Source organism: Phoenix dactylifera, chromosome 18 (genome assembly GCF_009389715.1).
Source record: "Phoenix dactylifera cultivar Barhee BC4 chromosome 18, palm_55x_up_171113_PBpolish2nd_filt_p, whole genome shotgun sequence".
Classification (NCBI taxonomy): Eukaryota; Viridiplantae; Streptophyta; class Magnoliopsida; order Arecales; family Arecaceae; genus Phoenix; species Phoenix dactylifera.
This window is the reverse complement of record NC_052409.1, coordinates 3182640-3206581: the sequence shown is the minus strand read 5'-3', so window position 1 is coordinate 3206581 and position 23942 is coordinate 3182640. Positions and strand designations below refer to the sequence as shown.

Genomic DNA, 23942 nt, shown 5'->3' with positions numbered 1-23942 from the left:
CGGCTTCAATTTGGAGCCCACAATTTGTCATAAATGATACATACCGTCGCATGGTTAATCATATATAATCATGAAATATAATACACATAATGGACAAACCTATCAAGAAATTATTATTTATAATACAAATAGCATAGTATATATAATATTAAATATTTATCATATTATATTATATATCTTCTTTGTAATATGTGCGGTGATGGTAATATACTGGAATAGAAATATATGCATATTGCATTGACATCTTATGCTGACATTTTTTATGATGCTGCTACATGGTCACATATTACTTAATAAGACTAGAAATATAATATTGCGTAATACTAAATTATTATGCTATTACAATATTACAATATCATAACATTATGACATTACAATAGTGTAATATTATCATATTATAATATTATACTATATTATTGTATTTTTATTATAATATTTTAATATTATATTATATCACAATATATTACATCACTCTGTAATGAAAAATTAAAATAATATTATAATAACATGCATCATTGTCATAAAGAGTGTTATTAAAATATTATCATGTCTCTTATCAAATTAATACTATGATTAATGGATGTAATGTTCTATAAAATAATATTCTGTCTATTTTCATGAAAATGTACATTTGAAATACAATACGCAACCAACCACCATCTTCTAAAATCTCCTCAGCATCTAGACACTAACAAAAAATCAAGACTAACAGAATCTTTAACCAATTGCAAATTTGGTTTGAAAACCATAAAACCAGGTCTCGTTGAGACCAGCTAGTTTAATTTTCCTATTTTGGACTGGGAAAAAAGAAGAAGAAGAAAAGCATTGGACTTGTGGTTTCGGTCGGTTTTGACCGGCAAGACCGTTGGATCGGGTCGTTGTGCACTCCGTGTATGGATCCGACTCTGACTACAAGAAAAGAAACATGAGTTAAAACCCGACCAAATCCAAACCCGAATCGGAATCGGAACACCACCTAAACCCTGGCACGTGGCACCCCCTTCGCGCACCAAGCTGACTCCAACGTCATCTTGGCCGGGCGGGAACACCTCTTCCCAACGCCACAACAATAGACCCCCAACCCACCACTTAATAACAAAACCTACCCCTCCTCTTTCCCTTTATATCTAAATTCTCTCTGCAATAGTGGTAAAAAGTAATAATTAGTAACAGGGTAGGCCATTGCCAAAAGTGTAAAGCTCCAGCTAAGCCCCGTCGATGATATAAGGCTAAAAGGCTCCAAGAAAGTTTGAAAACCCTCGCATAAATCAAAAACCTTCTCTCTTCGATTCTTGATACCCAATCTCTCCTCCCACCGTCTCCTCCAATGCCTCGATCTGGTTATTGAATCCGTTTGTCCGTTTGTTTCCTGTTCTCTGCCCTGATCTGCGGATTTTTGCGCCTCGGTCTCCGTCTTTGATCGCCATCGGAGCAGCTCGATCTTTGTTCCGATTGTTGGGTTCTTGTGTGGAAAGGGACAAGAAGGAAGGGGATGAAGAGCGGCGGTGGGCGGGTGGGGATCCGCCCGTCGACGGCGGAGGATGAGGCGCTGAAGAGGAACACCGACTGCGTGTACTTCCTGGCGTCGCCATTGACCTGCAATAAGGTGCCTTTCTTGTTTCAAACCTTTTGTTCTTGTTATGTTATAGTTTGATTCTCCTTTTTGCTTCGTGTTCTTTTGGTGCTATCTTAACTTGATTTTGGTTGAATTTGATCGGTTTTGTATATTATTTGGGTTCTCGTGCATGAATCTTGGGAACTGATGCCTGATTGGATTTTGGAATACATGATTGGCTTAAGTGGTCATTTGAGATAAATCAGATCAACCTTTAACGCATATCTTTGATGATTTTTTTTTTTTTTGATTTTCAAAATTTGATTCTTCGAACTGATTTAAAATGCCTTATTGTTTCCCCTATAATCTGCTTGACTGATTCTCTTTCTGATCTTGCTGCTGTATAAAATCTAGAGCAATGTCTTGTTAGTTGATGATAAATTTCATAAATTACTCGTTTGGCATAGTTCTAAAGTTCACAGTTGGGAAAAAAACTATGGACAGGCACATGATACCTATGGCTGGGAGTCATGCAGAATTTCTGAGAGGATTTTGGAAAGACCACCATCTGGAAGGAGGTGGAGGGATGCCAATCATAATGAGAGGGATAGATCAGATTTGTGTCGTCGACCATTGAAGCAAAGAAGACTTAATGGTTCAATATCGGCTGTTAGCCCTGATGGCCGTGGTGAGCCCTACCAGAGGGATGATTGCTATATTGAGGAGAGAGGGCATGGTCATCATTCCCACAGAAATCAAAGACAAATTCCTCGGAGCTCCATAAGCACTCGCCTGCAAGGAAGAATAACACTCTCTGGGAGGTCTTCACCTGACATCCCAAATGATTTGCGATCTGAGAATGACGGAAATAGAGGAAGACCTCGAGGCAGATTGTCACCAGCCAGACCAATAAATTATCGGGGGAGACATCATGAAAGAGTAAGATGGAGATCAAATGAGGAGTTCCCTGCAGATGCAAGGAGTACTGTGGTAAAGCTAACTAGAAGAGATGATACAGGCTCCCTAGATTTTGCTGGTCCAAAGAGTCTTGCAGAGCTGAAAGGTCCAAAGGTTATGGAGAATTCTCAAGAGTTGTCAACCAAGAGTACTAGTGCTGCTGCTCCTCTAGAACTGAATAATATGAAGTCTGCAAAAGTTGCGGTGCTTCAGGATTCTAAAGATTCTCTCTCGTTTGAAGGTCCGAAGCCACTGAGCATCATTCTTAAGAGAAAAAGAGATGCAGCATCTGCGAGTGGTGCAAGCAGTGGAGATGAAATTGATCGAAGAGATGGAGAAGAGGCAGCAGGTGGTTCTGTTTCAGCTGCTTTATCAGATGTGCAGTCCATTCTTCCGGTAGAAGCCAAGAAAGATGGCAATGACAATGTCAGCTGCCTTGAAGAACACGAGGATAGAACAGCCAAGGAGGAAGAAGAAGAGGGATCAATCTACGATGGTCGTTCTTCAGCTAAAGAAGATACGTTTGAACCAAAAGATCATATGGTAGTGGATGCTATGGAAGATCAAGAGCTGGAATACTATGACCAAAGATATGGAGAGTCTGATCATGAGGCTGTTGAGGGCGGGGACCTGAAAACTGAATATGATGAGAATGTATACGCAGAGGATGGAGATGAGTCTGATGATGAGGATGACTTTGCTAAAAAGGTTGCTGCCTTGCTTTGTTGTGTGTAGGTAAATTGAGGCTGCTTTTGCTTGTTTTGCTATGATTGAGGAGGCCTCAGTCATGTAATTTTTGAAGCTATTGGAGAGTGTTCGTGGCGCTTGATGTTTTTTAGAACAGTGCCAGGGCCTTTTCATTCTATCATGCTTGTTCGCCAGCAGTCGGAGATGGAAGATAGAAGGTAGACATGGTCTAAAGGATGACCCATAAAATTGTGTAGCTTTTTGTTGGCTTGCAGTCCTTTCATGTAGGCTTTTTAGAATTTTTTACTGTATTATTTGCCTTTAAAGATATGATTTTGTTTATCAGTGAAACAAATGGATAAGGTAATGAATCACCCAATCTGGGTATTTTTGTGATTCTCAAATCTAGTTTCTGTAGCTTATATGGGAGCTTCGTTATGCTTGTCCGATGGAGCTCAATGAGATACTTTTCTCGAAAAAATGGCAGGAAGGGAGGAATCAGATAACATTTTTTTTACTGTTTAAACAACATTTATCATTCTATAGGGGAAAAATTAGGTAAAATAATTTTATCGTTTAAAGATCTATTTAGGAAATCTAACAAGATTGGGATGGATTTTCTATAGGATCATAGATTACACAGTCTATTTAAGCTAGGTCTATATTAACCCAATCCCTCTTCAGCCTAATTTTTGTGGGAGAAAAGAAAAAGGTTCTATTTTCATTTTATAGTTCAACATAGACTTTTAGTAGAAAATAGACTAAGGAGGCTAACAAGCTCGATTTCTATCGAAAATTCAATCAGGTTTCTCGCACAAACTTAAACCAATTTATACCAGGAAGGGGTTCGTGCGTGCGCACATAGGCATGTGGATGCTTGTGGGGTGTGCACATACGCGTGCATGTGCATATATGATGAAATTGCACAAGGAGGTTGGCATATTGCTTTTATTTTCTCTGTTCTCGGAATTAGCTAAACGATTATGATCGGGTTTATACAAGGAATGAATTTGTGCGTGCATGCAAGCAACTGGCACAAGGGCAAGGCTGATATCCTGTTCTTATTTTTTCTGTTCCCAGAATTAGCTAAACAACTGATTGAGGTTCATCTAGATCTTAGAACATAGTAGAATTGATCCGAGTTTTGGTAGATAACAGGCCCTAAGCTAGATTTTGCATGTATAAATTCATATGGTCTTGGTTTCGCTCCATTCAAATTAAGCATACGATTGACTTCATCTATTTACCATCCATAGGGTGTCAAAGTTGTACAATTTAAAGCAGTGCTAAATAGGCCGAAGCAACTTGACCAATGCGTGGCTACCCATATCATAGTCATGCGATCAATAACATGCGTTACCTCCTTTTGGCAGAAGGGACGGTAGCAATGGACCATATAACAGGAAGTAGTCCTCCAATTACCTCCAACCCTCCCAACCTTGATGCAGCCAAGATTTCAGTTTAGATCATTTGGTATAACAACTATAGGTGGCATTGGAGGCTTAGAACCCATTAACCAATCCAAGACATAAGGCTTAGGAATGAAAACAAAAAAAAATCAATCTACCTATGTAAATCAGGTTTTTCTTTCAATCTCTAAAGTATCTGACATGTTCATAGTCCTCTTTTTCTTGTTTTTGGATTTGATATGGATTTTTTTTTTGACTGAAGGATTCAGCATGGATTTAGAAAACTTACTCAAGTATAATATATAGTAGAAATTTCCACACAACCCGAGCAAAATTGAATTAAGTTGTTATGAAGAGAAGCAGGAAAGAAGTCAAGATTGAAGGTGTGTTTTGTTCGCGAACGGAATCACTAGAATGAAATGGAATGAAAATCAAAATGACGTATTCCCCGATGAGTTGTTGGGTTCATGACCGGAAAAAGAATGAGAAAAGTATTAGATTTTAGTAAATTGGGGCATTCCTCTTCGGAATCGGAATAAAAATAGAACTCTCTCCAACCAAACCAAATGGCGAAAATGAAAGCTACTCATTTCTTTTCTTATTCTGGGTTCGATCTCCAAGCTCCCCAACCAAATATACCCTCAATGAAGAGAGGAATAACTAGAGTTCTAGTGTAGAAATTAAGCCCGTGACTTCATCCTCTTATTTGAAATCCCAGCACCAGCAATGATGTCCCTTCTTTCCTTTTCTTTTTCTTTTTTTCTTTTTTTTGATAAAAACCTCAGCAACGAAATGCCGACCGGTACTCTCTCTTATCCAAAACTTGCCCAAGTTACCTGACGAAACTGAAGCACATTATTCCCCCCATGGATTGACATCTTTTCTCATATTAATTGCAGCTTGCAGATCCATAGAAAGGAAAAACTATTTTGCATATGGTCCCATTCAAACTCAGAAATTAAAGCCTTTGCCGGTACCATTTTGTTTTTATTTTTAGCAGAGAATTAAATGGAGATTGCCGTTGAAGATAGCATTTGTATACAAAATTTCTGAAAGCAATAAATTTTTGCTACTAAAAGCACTAGATGTCAGCATGCCTTTGAAAGCATAAACAGGGGGTACAAAAAAGGCAATACCAAACGGGTTCCAACTTCTAAAAAATCCAATAGCTCCTGTAACATTACCATGGCACTCTTTTAAATTGGCAACACACGTACAGCTAGGACACGGGAGAAATTGGAGCGATACATCAGATATGTAGCTTTTCTAAGTAAGGTTTGCATATAAATACAGTAATTGTTCATAACGTTTTTTCTTATGCCAGCTTAAGCATGAATCCAGATATACAGAATAAAATTCAAATGAATATCCAAATATTGAAGACTGCCAACCTTATGCTTACGCTTCCTGTAACAGTTGATTGAGAGCAGAATTTCATCGATACAGATTTAACAATAGGCCACAACTCACAGCTACCAAATATCTATCTACTAAATACCAACATTCATTCTACATTCCTGCCCAAAATATTCCAATGGATCCATTCAATCTGCAGACCAGTTGTCAATACATAGACTGATCACTACATGCCCCTTGGAACATGCAACAATATAAGACAGTTTGTACGAGTTCAAGATGCCCATGACATGATTGCACTATTCAAATTTCTTTATCAGAGAGAGATCATTTAGCATTTTCTCGATTGCATCATCTTCATGGATCCGTCCTTTGCGCTGCCAAATAGAAGAGAATTAAAAATAAATGGCCCCTATGTTTCAAAAAGAGTCTATACTTGAAAATAATTTCTGTTCTGGATTTTATCCGAGGGAAAAAAATATGAAAAAATGGCACAGATATATTACCTAAAATACACCAAGAAAATAATAGTTGCAAAGAGTGTGATACTAGCTTTACATGGGTAACATAAGCAAAATTTCTGGTAAATCGAGTCAACAAATATAGATATTGTAAGGACCCCCTGATGCATGGACATAGACTTACAGCAACAGTGCCAGGAAAAAAGGAGGCAAAGTAGCATATATTTCTCTCCAATAAGGGAATATCTTAACAACCTTGTCAAGTAGCATTTACTCGAGCCTATTGGATTAAGGAAACAGAACTACAAAAACAAGTGCACAATGGTGACCAAAAGCAGTACACCTCTTTCTACCAACTCCAATGCCTGCGCCCTTGGACTAATATTTGAGCCCCTCCCCCAACTTCATGAAGGTTTCACATGTTAGTGAGATGGTGTAGGTCTAAATGATGTCAAATATAAGTGTATTTAAGAATTAATCTTCACCTGAAACCTCACTACAATACCCCTAAGTAGCAAACACAAGGCCCCTCTAGGAAAAAATAACTTTTATCCTGCCTGGAGAAACTTGCGAGTGTATTAATGGAGGTTCTGTTTGTAAAACTTCACAGTATGGAAGTGAAGATGACTTTGTAAAGGCTTTTAACTAGTGTGAAACCAATAATAGGAATGAGATATCCATTCAAAGATATTGAGAATGGGGCAAACATCATACATCACAACTAGGTTAAAACAAAAGAGGAACAAATAATAAAAAAGAACTACTCAATAAAGTGGTTCCTATTGCTATTACCTTAATAGATGGGACCATAGCAATAGCTTCCTCAACAGTTTCAGGGCAAAGATTGCCAAGCACACAAAGCTGCAAATCCCAACAAAAAGCATGTGATTAGTGCCGTCTTCATTTAGATGATCTTGGCATCCAAACTATTCACTAATTCGCAGCATCCATACCTCAAATTCAGCCAATTGGTACCTACTTAGGATTCTGATAACTGAATTAAGAATTCACAATACTGAGAAAAATCAATTTTGAGGACAAATGGAAATTTTAACAATCATTCTTCCTAGTCCTCTGTTTTCTGACTTCAGAAAACAATTTAAGGACTGTAACTTTTTTTTTCTTTCGAGAAAAGTGGAGGGAGCGCAAAGACCCCCAACCAATTTATTAAAAGAAGGATACTCTCTAACTTGTCTCACAGCATCTTGGTTTTTGTAGCGACTAAAGCGTTTCACGTATTGCATTGACTTCTCAAACACCCTGAATAGAAAAACAGAACTCGGTGAAATACCCAAGAGTAGCCATGAGAGCACATACAGAAAAGAAAGCTGTGTAAATTTAAAACTGGTCAACACCCACTGTGATATTTGGTTTGTAGGATCATCAGACAGCTGCTGAAGCTGCTCATATTTACGGTCAAGAATAAGTGCAACTTCACAATTCATCAGGCACTTTGCCCTCAAAAACTCTGGAGATTACAGTGGCAAAGTTAAGTATTTTTGCTAGGCATCAAAATAGCATAACAATTATGTGCATTAGATGAGGTAAAAGAAGCATATGGAATGGGAATGCATAATAAACAAAATATTTCGCTCAAAATACAATGGCATCGCACCAGAATAATTGCACATGTTTGCTCAAGGGACAAAAAGACCACTTTTCCCTCGAATAAGGCAATCATTATCAAAAACCACATGGAATGGATCAATCGTGATTACCTGCCAAATAAAATGATCATTCACTTGAACAAAAATCTAATAGACGTTGTTATGCCTCTCTAAACACCTCTAATTTTGAAATCTTCTATTTGAATGTCATATAAATATCTATCTTTCTGGACTTCCCACCACATTGCATTTGGCGTCTCGAGATTTGACATCGGGAACGGACAAAAAAACAGGTGGACTATGTGAATGTATGATGAAGCAATAAGTGGTCAAATTGATTATCCTTCGATGAGATAAGAGGCAAGTACAAATATCATCCCTCTCTTGGAGAGGTTGAGAAGGTTAGATAACTATTAAGGATGGCTGACCCAGATGAACGTTTGAAGTTATTCAATCATCAAGGCCTCCCACCAGCTATCTCCACAACCAACTGCCCTCCAAAATTTTATGATTTTTCATCCTTGAAAGAAAAACCCAATCAAAGAATGATCCTCTGAACTCCCATTTTTTGCTATCACCTATCTTTAAAATCTAATATTCTAGATTTTTTGGAAGCAAACACAAAAAGGTTCTCCCTTTTTATTTAGGAGAATAAAAAAGTTCCCATCTTCATGGAAGTTTCTCCTACAAATAAGACCCCAACCCCGACTTCCCCTCCCTTCATAATGATATTTACAGTCTCAAGGTCAAAAGTTCAAGAAACTTCAAATGAAGAGACTCCATATTATCTACTGAAGAGATTTCACTTCATTTACTTTTCTCACTCTTAATCTATAAAGCCTTAAGATGTAATCCTCCTTAACAATGTCTTTCAAAATTTCAAAGCCAAATTAACATCATCCCTTCCACTCATCTTTCCTTATCCTGAATGTCACACACATTTGCACAAACAGCCTTTTTTTGGTGTCAAAACTTCCAAGCTATTTGCCCAAATAAGCAAATTTAATATCCTGAAATATTCTAGCACCTAACTCTACTCGTTTTAGACATGAGAAACCAAATTACAATCCTCAACTGAACAAGTCCTCTAGCACCTATAAAAAAAGTTTGGTAGGATAATATATACAGATTATTTTCTTCACGAAATAAGTGATATGCAGTGATTGTAGAATAATAAACTCAAGGAGCTTGTGCACCAGTTTGGTAGTTGAAGATTTATATAGTTAGAACAAAATGAGAAGTGAAATATGGAAAGATCAAGAACATAAGGTGATCTGAAAGCCAAACAAATGACATAATTAAAGCCACATTATCAAGATAGGGGAAGGAAAACACAGTATTATAGTAAAAGTAATGTCACAATTGACAACCAGAGGTTACAACACTGGTGCGAAAGATTTATTCAGAGCTTCTAATTCTGGTAAAACATTATGCAAAATAAATTGTTGGATGGAATGCAAAGGTCTAGAAGGCATCTTTGAAAAATCTTTTTTTTTTTTAAATGCCAAGGAAATAGCTGAATTTACAAATCTACGGTTTCATCAGGAAGGATAAGAGGTAAGGTGAATTATGTGGTGTTTAATTTTATTAGAACAGGGTAAGAACAAAATAAACAATGTGATAAATATATTCATACATTAGCAAACACTAAGAAGGAGATATAGGAATCTGGAGCATTGGATTCACAAATAACGGGGATGGTTGAGTAATCTTGATAAGCAATAATGTTATAAAATGATAAGAGCATAACCAATTGTTAGATGAGGAGAATGTCAAGACTCAAGAATACAGTATTAGAGGAGATCCAAACACAAGGATAACGAAAGTTTAAAGACATTGTCGATAAATTCACTAGAAGATGTGTTAGTAAGGATGAAAACAGGTAAGGAATTATAACATGAGATACCATACAATGTACAAAAGAAGAAAAATGAGTAAAAAAAGGGTGCCTTGTGGTACAAACTCATAAGAATAAAGGAAACATACAAATTATAATATTTACCTTCAAATCTAATCATGCTGGATAATAAACTTTCTGTCTACTCATGGAGTTCAATGGATGAGTCTATTTTTGAAGAAATTAATGAAAAAAAAAACAAAAAAATGCACATTTATTATAGATCCTAAATGATTTCATGGTTAAGTGCCAAAAGAACTTATTTGGCAGGAAATTAAAATAAGCTTCATATTAAATACCATGTTGATAGTATTAAAACACGTATGAGGGAGCAATTAAGTATAGAGAGACAATACAACTCCCAAGAACAAAAGGCTTTAGCTAAGAATCAACTATGCACCCTGCGCTCCAATACATGCTTTAGAAATGCTATAATCAAAATTTTGCCTTGATAACTAAAAAAATAAATAAATTTAAAAAGGGAATCCTGGAAGCAACTCCACAATATAGTCTGAAAATATTGGTCAATCTGGAAAAGATTTTACCTGAAGAAGCACAAGAAGGAATATGGTGGACTTGGAAAAGTAGCTAAATTTGGGGGTAGAGACGCACGGAATAAATTGTTTTCTACCTTACACAAATTCTGCTATAGAATGAAGAGAGGGATGAGAAAATCTCTAATAGAGTTGTAGCTAACTTTCAAATAATGACAAAATATCACAAAGACTTGCTACACAATAAATTTATTGGTCAAAAGACCAGGTTATGTGCGGGTCAAAATACCGGCCCAAGAGTATGAGTATAGCAAAGACAAGGCTGTAGAAGGTAGAAAAAGCAATAGAACTAGGAGGGTGGAATCCATAATAAGTGCCACATTGAAATCTTGAAAGTGGTATTAGTAATAAACAAAGCAATGGAGAACCATATAAGATGACATAAACAGGTTTAACATAGGCACTGATGATCGGGAAAGGTAAGGATTTTGACTACAAGTTGAAGGGCTGCAAAAGAAAGGTGAATCCGGCAAAACTGGGATAAAGGTAGTGAAATATTTTGAGGAACTTTCAATTTCAGAACTTTCAATATCAGAGGATTTGACCTTGCTCAGGAACCACAAAGTAGATATATACAGCTAACATATAATTATGGAATAAGAAATACTGTTAATATTTTTGTTTTGTGACTAGAATCTGAAATACATTCAAAATCATAATTGAAGTAAAAATGAGCATTTACCCATCCTGCACCTACTTTAACACTATTTTGAATACAATTTTTAGCATGCAAGAACATGCAACTATGTAGCCCTTGTAGGAATTATAATTTTCCACACAACAAACATGTATAATAATGGATGCCTAACCTCACAGTTGGCACAAATACTTCTTAAAATTCTTACAAATTAAAATGCTTATAATCTGGCTCTATGCTCCCTCACCTTCACCAATTTTTAGCTCCGCAGCATTCTCTTCCTCTTCCCCAGACATCTGCACAAGCAGCATAAGTGGTAGTTAGAAAATCAAGAAATTCCTATGGGAAGAATGCACAATATTAGATGCATATGTACAGAAGGAAGAAAAAAGTTGCCAGAAGTTGTAATGTTGAAGATTGCAGAGGCATTATATGGCCATTTGCTCCAAGTATTTACAAATTTTGTTCTCTAAGAATTTCTAATGGGTATACAATCTTTTCATTAAAAAAAGAAGAAGAAGTAATTACAGATTTTGGATATGTTTGTATCTAGGACAACAAATACACGGGAACTTTCTGAGAGAAAACAAATAAGATCAAATTGAAGGATCCTGGATCACATAACCAGGGTTTTAGCCATCAAATAATTCATAGGGAAATAAAGGTATGAGAAGCACGTTTTTAGAGGGTCGAAAGCCTCAATTTTTTTGCCCAAGCCATGAGTTTTCTCATGTTAAACTCTAACTGAGGCCTGAAGGCATACCTGAGTTATCTCTATAATAAAAAAAAAACAGATTTCCCTCAGAACCAAAAGCAATAGCAGAAGAAGATGGAGATCAAGCAGGTTTGTCCCTTTCTAAATTAAGAAATAAAATGGATGAAGAAAAACTAGTCTTCAAAGGGCATAAGCTTCCTACAGGTCACAATGGCGTTCTATGACTCACAATGATACATCCTTGAGATCATTGGGTCATTCTTGCAAGTCACTGGATGTACATCTTCCTTTTTAAACTTTTTGGCTGGTAGTAAGACACTTCCATCTCACTCTTAGTTTAACCCTTAGCACTTTTATGCAATCTCCAATATCTTATGTGTCTATGTCATTCCCAATATTTCTTGCTTAATGTGTCTGTCTACTAGCAAATTGCTGCATTATTCATTGGACATCCTACGTGCAGTGTATATGCACCAATAGTTCCAGATTAAAAATCAATAACTTATTAAGCAATCAGTACTCTCTGCTTTCCAGATTCTATCCTACAAATCCTTATCTGCTATCACTCTACCTCCATTCCTAGTTTCCTTTTCTAAAAGCACAAGAAAATGGGGAAAAAGGTCAAAGATATTAAGGATTTCCCCACCGTGACTTGGACTAGAGCTACCACTCCTGATTGCCATGGGAACCATCGACAGGCTTGAGAAAGAATCCAAAAGAAAACGCAGCACTGATGGAGAAGGCATCAACTAATTGGCATCAAGGCCACAGCGTCAAGGCACACCCAAATCCGTGATGACGGCCACCGGATGCCGCGGGTTCATCATCCATCTCTCGTAAACCCCTCTAAAAAAAACCCTCCAAACGAGTAAATCCACGCTACCTCGTGGATTAAAACCCCACAACATCCCAACTCCCAGCCAATGAATCATCAAGACAAACACGGAAACAGAAAAAAAAAAAAAAAAAAAAAGAGACAAAGATTCAAGATTTGTGCACCTGGTATCGCGCTTGGATGCTTGTATTGCCGGTTGGATGCTCCTCTCGCCGGTCGGGAAGGGCACTCGTTGCCGATCGCCGGTCGCCGCTTGGGAGGAGGGAAGGGGAACGAACCCTAGCGCCCTCCGACGCTACTTGGAAGAGGAAATAGAAGGGAATTGGAAACGGGATCGCTCGAACGAGGTTCGGTTTCGCCTGGGTCCGGACCGAGCCTATGCGCTATATACACACGCTTAATATATTTAAACGGATACCCGAATGCCAACCCGGAAAAATCAAAGATAGTATCCGGCTTTTTTCCCGTATCCGGATCCGGTCGGACGCAAAGATTTATATCCGAATCCGCTCTGAATCGGATGTGGATACGGATACGGTAAAATTGTATCCGACCCGCTTTCAACTAGATAACAGAGCTGTAATCGTTGTAACGGCTAAGATAACGGCCGTTATAACGGTTTCGTACCCCTCCAGTCATGCTATATATATATATATATATAACGATTTGGAAATATATTGTTCATTATAATATAAATAGCTGCCCTTTTTTTATTTGTACCTTTTTCAAATAAAATACTAGTTTTTCAAAATTTAAATTCTCGTTTGCATTAAATTTTTCTTGAAAGGTGATTGCACGTTTTAAAAGGTAGTTATTTATTTGATGAAAAATGAAGGGAAAAATATCATTGCTATTTTCTGTTATTATGTATTATTTTTGTTATAATACCATTATAACAACCATTATAAGTGTTATTATTTAAAATATAATAGTTTTATATGTTATTTTTAAGTAGATAACAAGTATTGTAGTTATTATAAGGATCAATAATGATTTTAACTGCACGACGCATAACTTAAGAACCTTGTCTTCCTTCAGCAATTTGGAACCTTTTCTTCTCATTCTTTTTTTTTTTTCGGGCAATGCCGGTTGTAATGACTATAGCTGACTAAACTGGTCCAATCAATAGTGAGTTGATATCTTCGAGTATGGTTGAGCCAATATTTGAGTCGAGTCAAGTCGATCTTGAGTATTTTTTTTTTTTATCGAGTCGAGTTCGAGCTTGAATATTAAGGCTCAATCAATCTTAAGTTGAGTTTTGAGTCCAAAAATTTTGAATCGAGTCAAGCTCAAGCCTCTAGCTACTCGACTCGGCTTGGCTTGATTGCACCCTTTTTCTAACAAAAATAGGACTACTCCACTTCAAACATGAGAGACAAAACTATATGTTATCTCATACAAGGTCTACTTAATACCAACAACTGCTGCCAACTTTGATAATAGCCACTAACCACTGCTAATGCTAACAGGATTCTATCTAACCACAAATCGCCAAGGAATGAAATAGTTAAACAATACTTCTAATCAACTTAGGATATGCAAGAACCCTCGAAAGGGTTCCATGTTTGACAATCTAGTTCATTATTTGGACACTTTGGCTATCCTTCATAAGTAGTGTCATGCTCCCGCATGCGCGGGGCACGTGAAGCACCCAGTGCCCACGTGGGGGACACCCGCCTCATATGCTTAGGCTCTGCAACGAGTCTTTCCGATGTGGGACTATTGGGCCTCATACCCTTTCCACCATCAGACAAGAGTTGTCCTCGGCTCTGATACTAAATGTCACGCCCCCGCCTCTGCGGGGCACGTGCGACACCCAGTACCTACGTGGGGGCCACATGAAGGGGGAACACGGGGCTTTCCTGCCAGATATTGTCCGGTTCCGGAGCTTCATGCAAGCGTCCTTCACTCCTCCCCGGTTTTATTTTCCATCCAAAACGCGTCTGCAGGATTTGGAGACACCCGCTTCATATGCCCAGGCTTTGGAATGAATTCTTCCGATGTGGGACTATTGGGCCTCACAAGTAGGATGCTCCCCTTAGTTTGGGCATTACTAAAGTGCTCCTCTATTCAATTATATTCTCTCTTTGAAATGAATATAGCTAGGGTTACCCTTATTTTTGCCTCATTCTTTTACAAATAAGAGAAAAGGTAATGAACGAGACAAGGTTAATTCTGTATAAAAGTAGGTGAGAAAATAGTGGATTCACCGCACGGGAAGATATCTGAAATTGCATGAATAAAAAGTAAAGAAAGTTTTTTTTCCATCTTGTAGAATTCAAGCTGGGGGATGCAGTGTTACTTTGAGCCAATGCCCAAGTGGGTTACCCAAATAGACCCATACTGATTTGACATTCCATTGGAAATAAAGGTAGAAAGAGAGATTATATTTAGGAAAAGAAGAAGACTTGTTAGAGAAAATGTATATAAAATAGGAGCAAATTTTATACGCATGTATAGCAAAGCCCAACCCTTTTATTCAAGGGCCTTGCATTCGATTCATGAGCATAAAACGTTTATTCAGTCAATTGTTGTTATCATAACTAGGATAGATGAAATCTTGGTTGAAAATTGCAGTGAGGAAGTATCATGAACTATGATACCTTGCATTTTATTATATTATATTTATCTATCAAAAAATGGAACAACTATATAAATAAAATAGGAGCAAGTTTTATATGCATGTAAAGCAAAGCCCAACCTTTTTAATCATGGGTGTTGCATTCAATTCATATAAGTATAAAACATTTTCTCAATCTACCGTTGTTGCATCAGAATAAATGAAATACTGGTTGAAAATTGTAGTGAGAGAGTATCATGAACTACGATATCTATCAAAAAAATGAAACAAGTATGTAAATAAAAGTACATTTAATAAATCTAGGTGGAAAATCACATCAATGCATCAAATGCTTTTTATTTTTTTTAAAGGGAAAATCAAATGCTAGCTTATTTTTCTAGTTCCTCCAGTCACGTGCAGTGCACGTGCCAATGATTGGTAATTTCCTAGTATGAACGGGGGCAGTCTTTCCCTGGCCGCGCGGGTTTTTGGGAATTAGGGGAAGCCGTCGGCTTGGAAGCAGGTGCGGAAGCTTGCAGTGAGAGGCTTGGAGACAGGCTCCGAGAAGCGGAAGCTCGCCCCCGGCCTCAGGTTTGGATCGCAGTTTCTCTTTACTTCAAAACTAGAGCCAGGAAACCCTAGGGTTTTCCGAAACACAGCGAAAAAATGGCGCTAGGGTTTTCTCTATGGCTTGCAGGGTTTCCATCTCGATCGAGAAGAAGGAAGAAGGTGGAAGGGAGCACGGGCGGGACGAGTTCTTCCTGCTAGGATTTGGTGCTCGTGGCGGAGGAGGCGTCTGACACTAGGGTTCGAGGGAGATCGTCGATCGATGGGGACCAGAGTTCCGGTGCAGCACTACAATTTGAGACCGGCCAATTCTTTCATCAGCGGCTCGCTGCACGATCTTAACACGGTAGACGCTCGCCCAGGCGAGATTGAGGGGATCAGTGATGTCGATCGTGATGCCGTCACTGAAGACAGCTTGGACGATGACGATGAATCTAATTCCGTGGTATGCTTCCCTTTCCTCTAATTCCTGTCTTTGAATCTTTTTGTACTTTGATCAATAGTTTGAATTTTTACCGAAAGATTGAACCCGAGATCATGGTAGGAGGAAATGATAGGATGCAAGGTTTTCTTGGTTAAATTGTGGTCAGTCGAAGGCTGTGATCTTTTGTGATCTTTGCATGGAAATTGGACTGTTATTAGATTATTCGATTTGAACCTAAGTGGTTGCTCATTTTATTTGTTAAATTTGCCAGGACTGCATACCTGGATCATATAGGAATTCGATTCCCCTTCATGGTGTCGGAGTTGACGAAGACCAATCTGCCATTGAAAATAGTGGCAGGTCTTCAAGTTCACCTTACAACATGTTGACAATCGATGGTATCTTCTCCGGGCGATTAAATTTTTGCACTTTGCAATTTCTAGTTATCATGGATGTTTCACTTAAGTTTAACTGCACTATGTTTAGTTTCCCACTAATTTCAAATGATCGATTTACTTCCAACCATCGGGACAGATGTTTCACCAATAGAGACTGCAAGGGCGAGGTTCTTGCAAATTTTTGTGGAGCATTTTATCAAAGAGCATGTAGTTGAAGTGGCAGACTCTGCTGATGCTGACTATGGTCAGGGGCATGATAAATTAAACAAAAGAAAGGCACGAGAAATACAATATGAAGGTGACCCAAGGTTCGTCTTACCACTGATGTATGTGGCAAATTTGTATGAAACCTTAGTGAATGATGTGAATATGCGTCTTGCTTCCTTGGGTGGTATTCGTGAGAAGAACATTGGGGTGGCTCTTGAAGCAGCTGGTGGTTTGTATAGAAGACTAGCAAAAAAGTTTCCTAGGAAAGGTAACTTGAAGAAGCTTCAGAAGAAAGTTCTTGACTAACTTGTTATCTTTCTAATTATTTTGTGCTACTGATGTTGTAGGACCTTCTCGCTTTAGGCGAAGAGAATTGGCAACTTCTTTTGAAACAAGGACAAGATTTCCCGAGCTAGTGGTACATGAGGAAAAACGTGTTCGCTTTGTAGTAGTCAATGGTTTGGTGATCATTGAGAAACCAAGCAGTCTGACTGTCGAGGATGCAGAGTGGTATGTTTGAATTGTAATCCTTATGTTTCTCATCACTTGTCCATCCAGACTGGTTGCATTAATGATAATACAAGTCATCATGGATGCACAGAAAAATAATGCCTTAGCCTAGATACAAGGCCATGACAAAATTGATGCTTAAGCTTAAAAAGATGATGTAAAGCTTTTTCAGAAAAAAAGGGGTGGGGGGGGAGAGGGGGCTGCATGGATGCCCAACTATCATATCTTTGTGATTTCATGAACGTGAGTAGGATTTGGTCAAGGAGATGAGGTGAAGGATAACTTAGATGGAATTGGGAAGGCATTGATCCTGCAATCTTACGATTTGGAAATCTTGGGGCTGTGGTAACAATCATCAATAACTCATACCTTTCCCTGTCTTCACCCTATTCCCTGTCACGTGGGATATATGACATGAATATGAGTTAGGCATCTATCCAGCCCCTAAGTGAATACAAGTTTGCAAACTTTCGTTATTATGTCACTAATATGGAGGTCCATCAATTAGTATCAATGGAGTATCTTTGATGGTTGATGGATAAAATTCAAGCTTCAAAGCTGTTCAGATTCAACCCAACTTTGCAGAAATTATTGTTTCCATTATGTGTAAATCATAGTAATTTGTAGTCAGAGTAATTTGCTTCAAGTTAGGGGCGTACTTTCATCAAAGTTGAGATTGAGTAGTCCATCAGTAGGGCATATAACATAACCAAAGATTCACTTCTTTAATTAGTTCATATACAAAATCATTTTGAACTTTTATTGTAATATCTTATTTTCTTGAATCATGAAACACATTCACTCACCATGATACATGAAATGTAGGATTTATCATCAGCTTTGTACAAACAGTCATTGACAGGTTATCCTTTTACAATAACAATTGCGAGAGTATCGTTTTTGTCTACTTGTTGACTCATCTAATAAACTGTTAAATGCATGATGTGAATTAAGATCAGGTTATCTGTCCATCTTGTGTATGCTAGGTTCAAACGATTGACCGGTCGGCATGAGGTTGCTATCTCAGCAAGAGATTATAAATTTTACTCGCCCCGTCATAAGTACAGGCGGGTTGCATCTCCATCTGTCTCTAACATCCCAGGGTTGGCTGTAAGTTCTGCATGATATTTTAGATGCCAAGTTTTGCACGCTTAATTGAAGTTGCATCTAATTTTGCTATTTCTTTCTCCTTTACATTTGACTAGGCCTTGTCAGGTCCTGATAGTTCTTCTTCATTGTCTAATGCCACGGGATTCCGTCCTATAAATGAGGTAACGTTCTATTACAAGATTACAAATTTCTCTCTCAGATATTTCTTTCTACGAGCTTACATTCGTTGCCCACAAGAGTCTGCTTCATTGATCATATTAAGTGTATTTTTTGCATGGAATTTTCTTTACTAACTGAAGTTGACTGGCGTAGAACAGTCTCTCTTCATATTCTTAAATATGAGTAAGACTATTCATCAATCATCTACCATGTACAACATGGGGCTTTGTATGGCTGAACTTTCTGCTTGAAGTTGGCCTCCAAGAGAGAGTGTTCGAATAATAATATTCGTGGGCCTCACCCCACATAAAAGTTTTCAGCCTGCTCCACATTCTTGGAGGGTTTCATGACCATTGTTACTTCTTCTCACATGAATTGCACGTACCAAATACTAGTAATTGAAATTGCGGATGAAATCATTTTCTAGAACAATCACTTCCAATCAAGTGCAAGAAGGGTCTGTCATCTGTGAGACGACTTTCTTTTATAGTGTCAGTTTTAAATTATCTTATCCACGTATATGTCTACAAAAAACATCTCTAAGAATTCAAGAAGGTATTGTTTATCCCCTGAACCAGAAAGGTTGCTTATTAAAAAAAAAAAAAATCTTTGTTCCAACACATGATTTTGGCATGAACTTCGCACATAAGATTTTTGATCTACTGAAGCAAAGGACTATTGCAGCTTAGTTATTAAACAACACTAATACTGATATCTTTTAATATGTGAATAGATTTCAGAGGCTTAAATTCTTAATTAATTTGAAGTTGTTAGAGGTATCAGTCCATAGGCACGTGCAATTATTAAGCGTAGAAAAAGAATAAAAATAAACAAAGATAGAAATAGGATTAAATGGAGAAAAATTGGAGCTAAAGAAAACATATTTGAAGGGCAGGGAGCTATTAAGGCAGCGAGAGAGAGGATTAGGATGAGCAGCAGTTTCCTTTCTTTCAATTTGAATGGAGATCTTATTTACCAAGGAAAAAATGTCTTCCAATTTCACCAATCTATATGATATAAAGGCGAATAAATTACTTGTTTTCCACTTTGGGGTTACATATATTACATTAGATTTAGTTCCTGACGCCCATCTGATAGCTATTTTTCTCTCACAAATCACTGAAAATTCTGATAGTGAAATCTAATTATATCAACTAATGTTTTAAAGCTTCGATTGTTGATTGACCCGGAAGATGACCAGGTCATGGGTCACCAGTTCAATTATGGGGTCAACTAGAACTGAACTATGTCATCACCATAATATTATAAGTATATTATTACTAGATATCATACATACGTTAAGTTTAAATTACATATTTATAATCATATATTATATATTATTTGTAAATTTAGAAACTTCATAGAGAAAATCTCCATCATGGCCACGGCCTTCCTGCTGTAGCTAGAGGTATAAGGTCTTGCTACTTTAAGGCTAGGGTAAGACATGGAGAGGTTGTGGGTTGTGGTGTTGCTCTTTGCTACTCTTGCTAAAGCCCAAGGGTTGAGGTCTTGAGCATTGAGAGTTGAGGGGTGAGAGAGAGAGGGGGGGGCGGTGGGGGAGGAAGGTGGTACTTGATCGGGGGGTGCTGGAGGTTGTGGGTGGAGCTCGAGGTTTGGCTTGCCTAGAAAGAGAGGCGGGGACCATGGAGGCCACTATCCACTTCTGGAGGAAGGCAAAGAAGTGTAGTGTGGCATGTAGAAGGGAGAGCCCACAATCATGCACTAGTCCCAATCCCACAAGGAATTTTATGGGTAAAGTGAAAACAGTCCGGTTCACACGGAATTGTTTGAATAAATCACCTGTTTAACTAGTAGTTCACACGGTTTAATCCAGTTTTTCAGTAGAAATGGTTTTAAAGGCTTGCTCTGACCAGATGCATGGCCGGGCGGCGGTTTAACTGGTACAATCATCTGGTCTGGTTTGGTTTTTAGAACATCGATGTTAACTATTTCTTGCACTAGAAAGTGAATATTCTTTACATTTCCAATTTTACAGCTACAAGAGTGTCATGCAAAATAAGAGGTACTTAAGAAGGTTTTTGTTCTGCTTAGATTTGCATTATTTTAGTTATGTAAGTCTCATTATCTGATTTGTCATTATGTTTTAATGAACTTGTTCATGTATTTTAATAATTTATTGTTCTTTCTAGATATAACAGTATATGTGCTTTCGATTTGGGAGCAGATGACTAGTAATATGCATTTTATTCTATTTCAGCCGCAAAATTTGCAGCAGTCTCCTTCAAAACATCCCATGCAACAACTTCCACAGCAGCCTCAGTTTCACCCTCTCCATCAAACAAATAACCAAACCATTCAGCAAAATCAACACACTGCCCACTTATCTCACATACATCAGTGTACACATTCTTCTCATGTATCAGATCTTCCTCACCAACATCAATCACAGACTATATCTCAACATCTGGCTTGCTTGCAATCATTTTGTGGAGGTCATGTTGGAGGGCGTTTGCATTTGCTGGTGAGATTTTATCTTTCGATCTTTTGACATAACTTCTAAAATGCGATATATATATATATATATATATATATATATATATATAATTCATGGTTAACAAGCTGGTTTTGCTAATGATTTTTCATTCTAAAATTGAAATAAGAGTATTGGATTGCATTCGGTTGCTCTAAGATGTTATATTCAAACTTTAAGCAATATGCCAAAAAGCTGCTTGTAAGTCCCAAAAACTAAAAGTAGAAATCAAGGGGCACAAACCCTTTATTGTTATGCAGATTAAAATCTTGCAATGCTGAGTTCTAAACACATACTCATGTTGTGCTTGTCCTACTAGGACATGATATGAGCTGCATATTGTTGATAAATGGCTGATTCTATGTTAGATGCAGATTTACTACTCCTCTTAGAGTATTGGAGAGTGTAATTATTTACTTATTTATCTTGTTTTATTATCTTGGTCATGAATATGTTAAAGTACATCATTGATTTTATGTAATGAACTTTACAAGAAAATGCTGTACAGATGATATTCAAGCAATTACTGATTATTGAATTATTCCAATGAAAATTTTCTTGTGAATCTAATATTCAAAAGAATTAAACATGCCACCCACCCATCCACCTAAAACATCGCATCACCTATTGCCTTTGCCTTGATGTGTTTTTGCCCCTCTTTGCTAAGCTCTACCTGTTTGCTTTACGAAACATTGCTCTACTCCATTTTAGAGCCATATTAGCCTAATTTTATCCAGTAGACAAGATCAGTGACTTGATAGGCTCTTTTAACCCTTTCAACTCTGTGTCACCTTATAGATGGTTTTACTGCTTGAGATAACTCAAAGTGCTTTTTGTTTCAATACAATACGCTACATATTAAGCAATGATGATTTCCCTTTTCTTATAGTTGCACTTCACATAATAGTAGACTTTCAAGAAGAAACATAAAGGGAACTTGGGGTGTAATATCGACCAAACGGTATATACTCTTTTTCAGGAAAAACATTCCTCGATACTCTCCAGATAATGCTTTAGATAGTGGAGACAGAAGTCCATAAAATAGTGTTGCTTTACATTATTTATATATTCTTGTATGCATTAATGATTTCTTGTATTAAATTGCAACTATAATGAACTAGTGTGGTTACATAAACCGAGGAAACATAATTCCCACATTCACTTGATATATCCTGTTTATACCTCTTATCTTCACGACAGAGTTGTCTTTCTTGACCCAACTTTTGTGTGGATTCAAACTTAGAAGTACGAAATAACATTGATCCATAAAATATCATGTTCCCCTTGAACCAATGGCATTTACATACTATTCATGATCTGTCAAATATCCTTCTCCTTGTTTGAAATTTTTCATGTATTAATGTGATGTTATAGTCCACCTTGGACAGGTGTTTTATTGTTGCACAAAAAAAATATTGTTGAAGTTTCATATTTTGTTGTCTGGAACTTTGGAATATATTTTAAAATATAACTTATATAATATTTGTATTGGATACATTTGTGTTACTTAGTTTCACTCTCTTGTAACTAGAATTCCTAGGCACCTCTTTGTTTGTCTGTCTCTGTGACTCCGCTGCTCTTACAGCACTTAATCAGACATCCTGGTACCACAGTTCATCTCATATTGCCATATGATGCTACAGCTCTCTCTTCCTTAAGCAACCCAAGCTTCCTCCTATATGCTGCCCTGTGCATTACATGTCCAAGTTCTAATAACTTCAAGTGCCCACATTTGCCTAGGGCTTCAGTCATCAGTTAGGACAGCCAGTATGGTTTAATAACTATGATTTGGTCTACAGTCTTCATTATTTTGCAACCATCTAATTACTCCTTCAAATGAAATAGCTTCTTTCTGTTTATATTTGGCTTTTTTTTGTGCACACGTATATGTTTGAGCGGGGTCTAGCTTATACCCTTTTCTAGTAGTACTTATTGACAAAATGAAGGGAGAAAGTATGCGTGCCATAACACTAAAGCTACCCCACAGCAACTATTGAAAGATGCGCTCTCTATGCCCCACCTTTTATTTTTTCTGATCCATTTGATCTTTCTGTTTCAGCCCACAAGTCCTGCAAAGTTTTGTGATGAATGTGGTGCCCCCTACTTGAGGGAGACTTCTAAATTCTGCTCTGAATGTGGTACCAAGAGGTTAGGAATCTGATGAACTGGTTCTTAGTACGTTAATTTCTTAGCTCCAGTTCTGCTGTAAATTATATGGGAAATGCAAATTGCTTGCTCGGTACTCTGGCTCTGGCTGTTTTAGTCCTTGTACATATTTCTCCCACCTTTAGCTTCATAAATATAATCTGATTTATATACGGCACAAAATTTGCGTATGCTTTTCTTTTCATAGTAACTGTTGAGAATGATAAGCTATGGGAACCCCATGAAAGAGCACCTGGACAGACTTATGAGGCTGAAATAAGAATAACGGTCCTGCCACATCTTATTAGCAAGTCTATGCGAGCCCATGTTTGACTCAAAAACAAAACAATATTTTATTTGGTGTTTCTATAGTTGGTTTCATCCTATGTTGCTACTGTAGTTTGTACCTGACATGAATAAATGAAATTTGAGTCGCATTTTGTGGTTTAATGTTGGTGTCTGTACTCTTTTAGGCACCAAGGATATGCAGTCTTTCTCGGGGACAGTGCATTAAATTTAAAAATGTCTTGTAGCCGGTGAAAGAACTGCTTTTGAATAGCCAGAACTTGAGCCTTGTCGCAGCTGTTTGGGGGGAATTAACTAAATATCTACTAGCTTATAACTTTAACAATGAATAATTGATATGTTATTCACAAAAAAATCTCCCCGCTTTACTGGTCCTCGTTTGTTGTTTTTTGCGT

At 37.5% G+C, this 23942-nt stretch overlaps 3 protein-coding genes across 4 annotated transcripts; 2 read left to right on the top strand and 1 right to left on the bottom strand.

The window, feature by feature from the left end:
- Positions 1-425: 425 nt before the first annotated feature.
- Positions 426-3597, top strand: LOC103723781 (zinc finger CCCH domain-containing protein 32-like). The gene is made up of 2 exons (XM_008814816.4): positions 426-1606; positions 2060-3597. The coding sequence occupies exons 1-2, from the start codon at positions 1493-1495 to the stop codon at positions 3245-3247; spliced, it is 1302 nt and encodes a 433-aa protein (XP_008813038.1). The 5' UTR covers positions 426-1492; the 3' UTR covers positions 3248-3597.
- Positions 3598-5908: 2311 nt separating this feature from the next.
- On the bottom strand, positions 5909-13045 carry LOC103723766 (DNA-directed RNA polymerase II subunit 4). Its single transcript, XM_008814800.4, has 7 exons — positions 12835-13045; positions 11368-11416; positions 7785-7893; positions 7608-7685; positions 7379-7412; positions 7218-7286; positions 5909-6341 (listed from the first exon to the last, which is right to left on the bottom strand). The coding sequence occupies exons 2-7, from the start codon at positions 11414-11416 to the stop codon at positions 6264-6266; spliced, it is 417 nt and encodes a 138-aa protein (XP_008813022.1). The 5' UTR covers positions 12835-13045; the 3' UTR covers positions 5909-6263.
- Positions 13046-15710: 2665 nt separating this feature from the next.
- On the top strand, positions 15711-23691 carry LOC103723762 (uncharacterized protein At2g02148). Of its 2 annotated transcripts, none has more exons than XM_017846403.3 (9): positions 15711-15821; positions 15928-16242; positions 16493-16619; positions 16756-17094; positions 17174-17336; positions 18323-18446; positions 18542-18607; positions 20824-21087; positions 23156-23691. In XM_017846403.3, the coding sequence occupies exons 2-9, from the start codon at positions 16060-16062 to the stop codon at positions 23255-23257; spliced, it is 1368 nt and encodes a 455-aa protein (XP_017701892.1). In that variant the 5' UTR covers positions 15711-15821; positions 15928-16059; the 3' UTR covers positions 23258-23691. The 2 variants fall into 2 exon arrangements, with proteins under 2 accessions (XP_017701892.1, XP_038971324.1); XM_039115396.1 differs by having other exon boundaries at positions 23023-23157.
- The last annotated feature ends 251 nt before the right edge of the window (positions 23692-23942 follow it).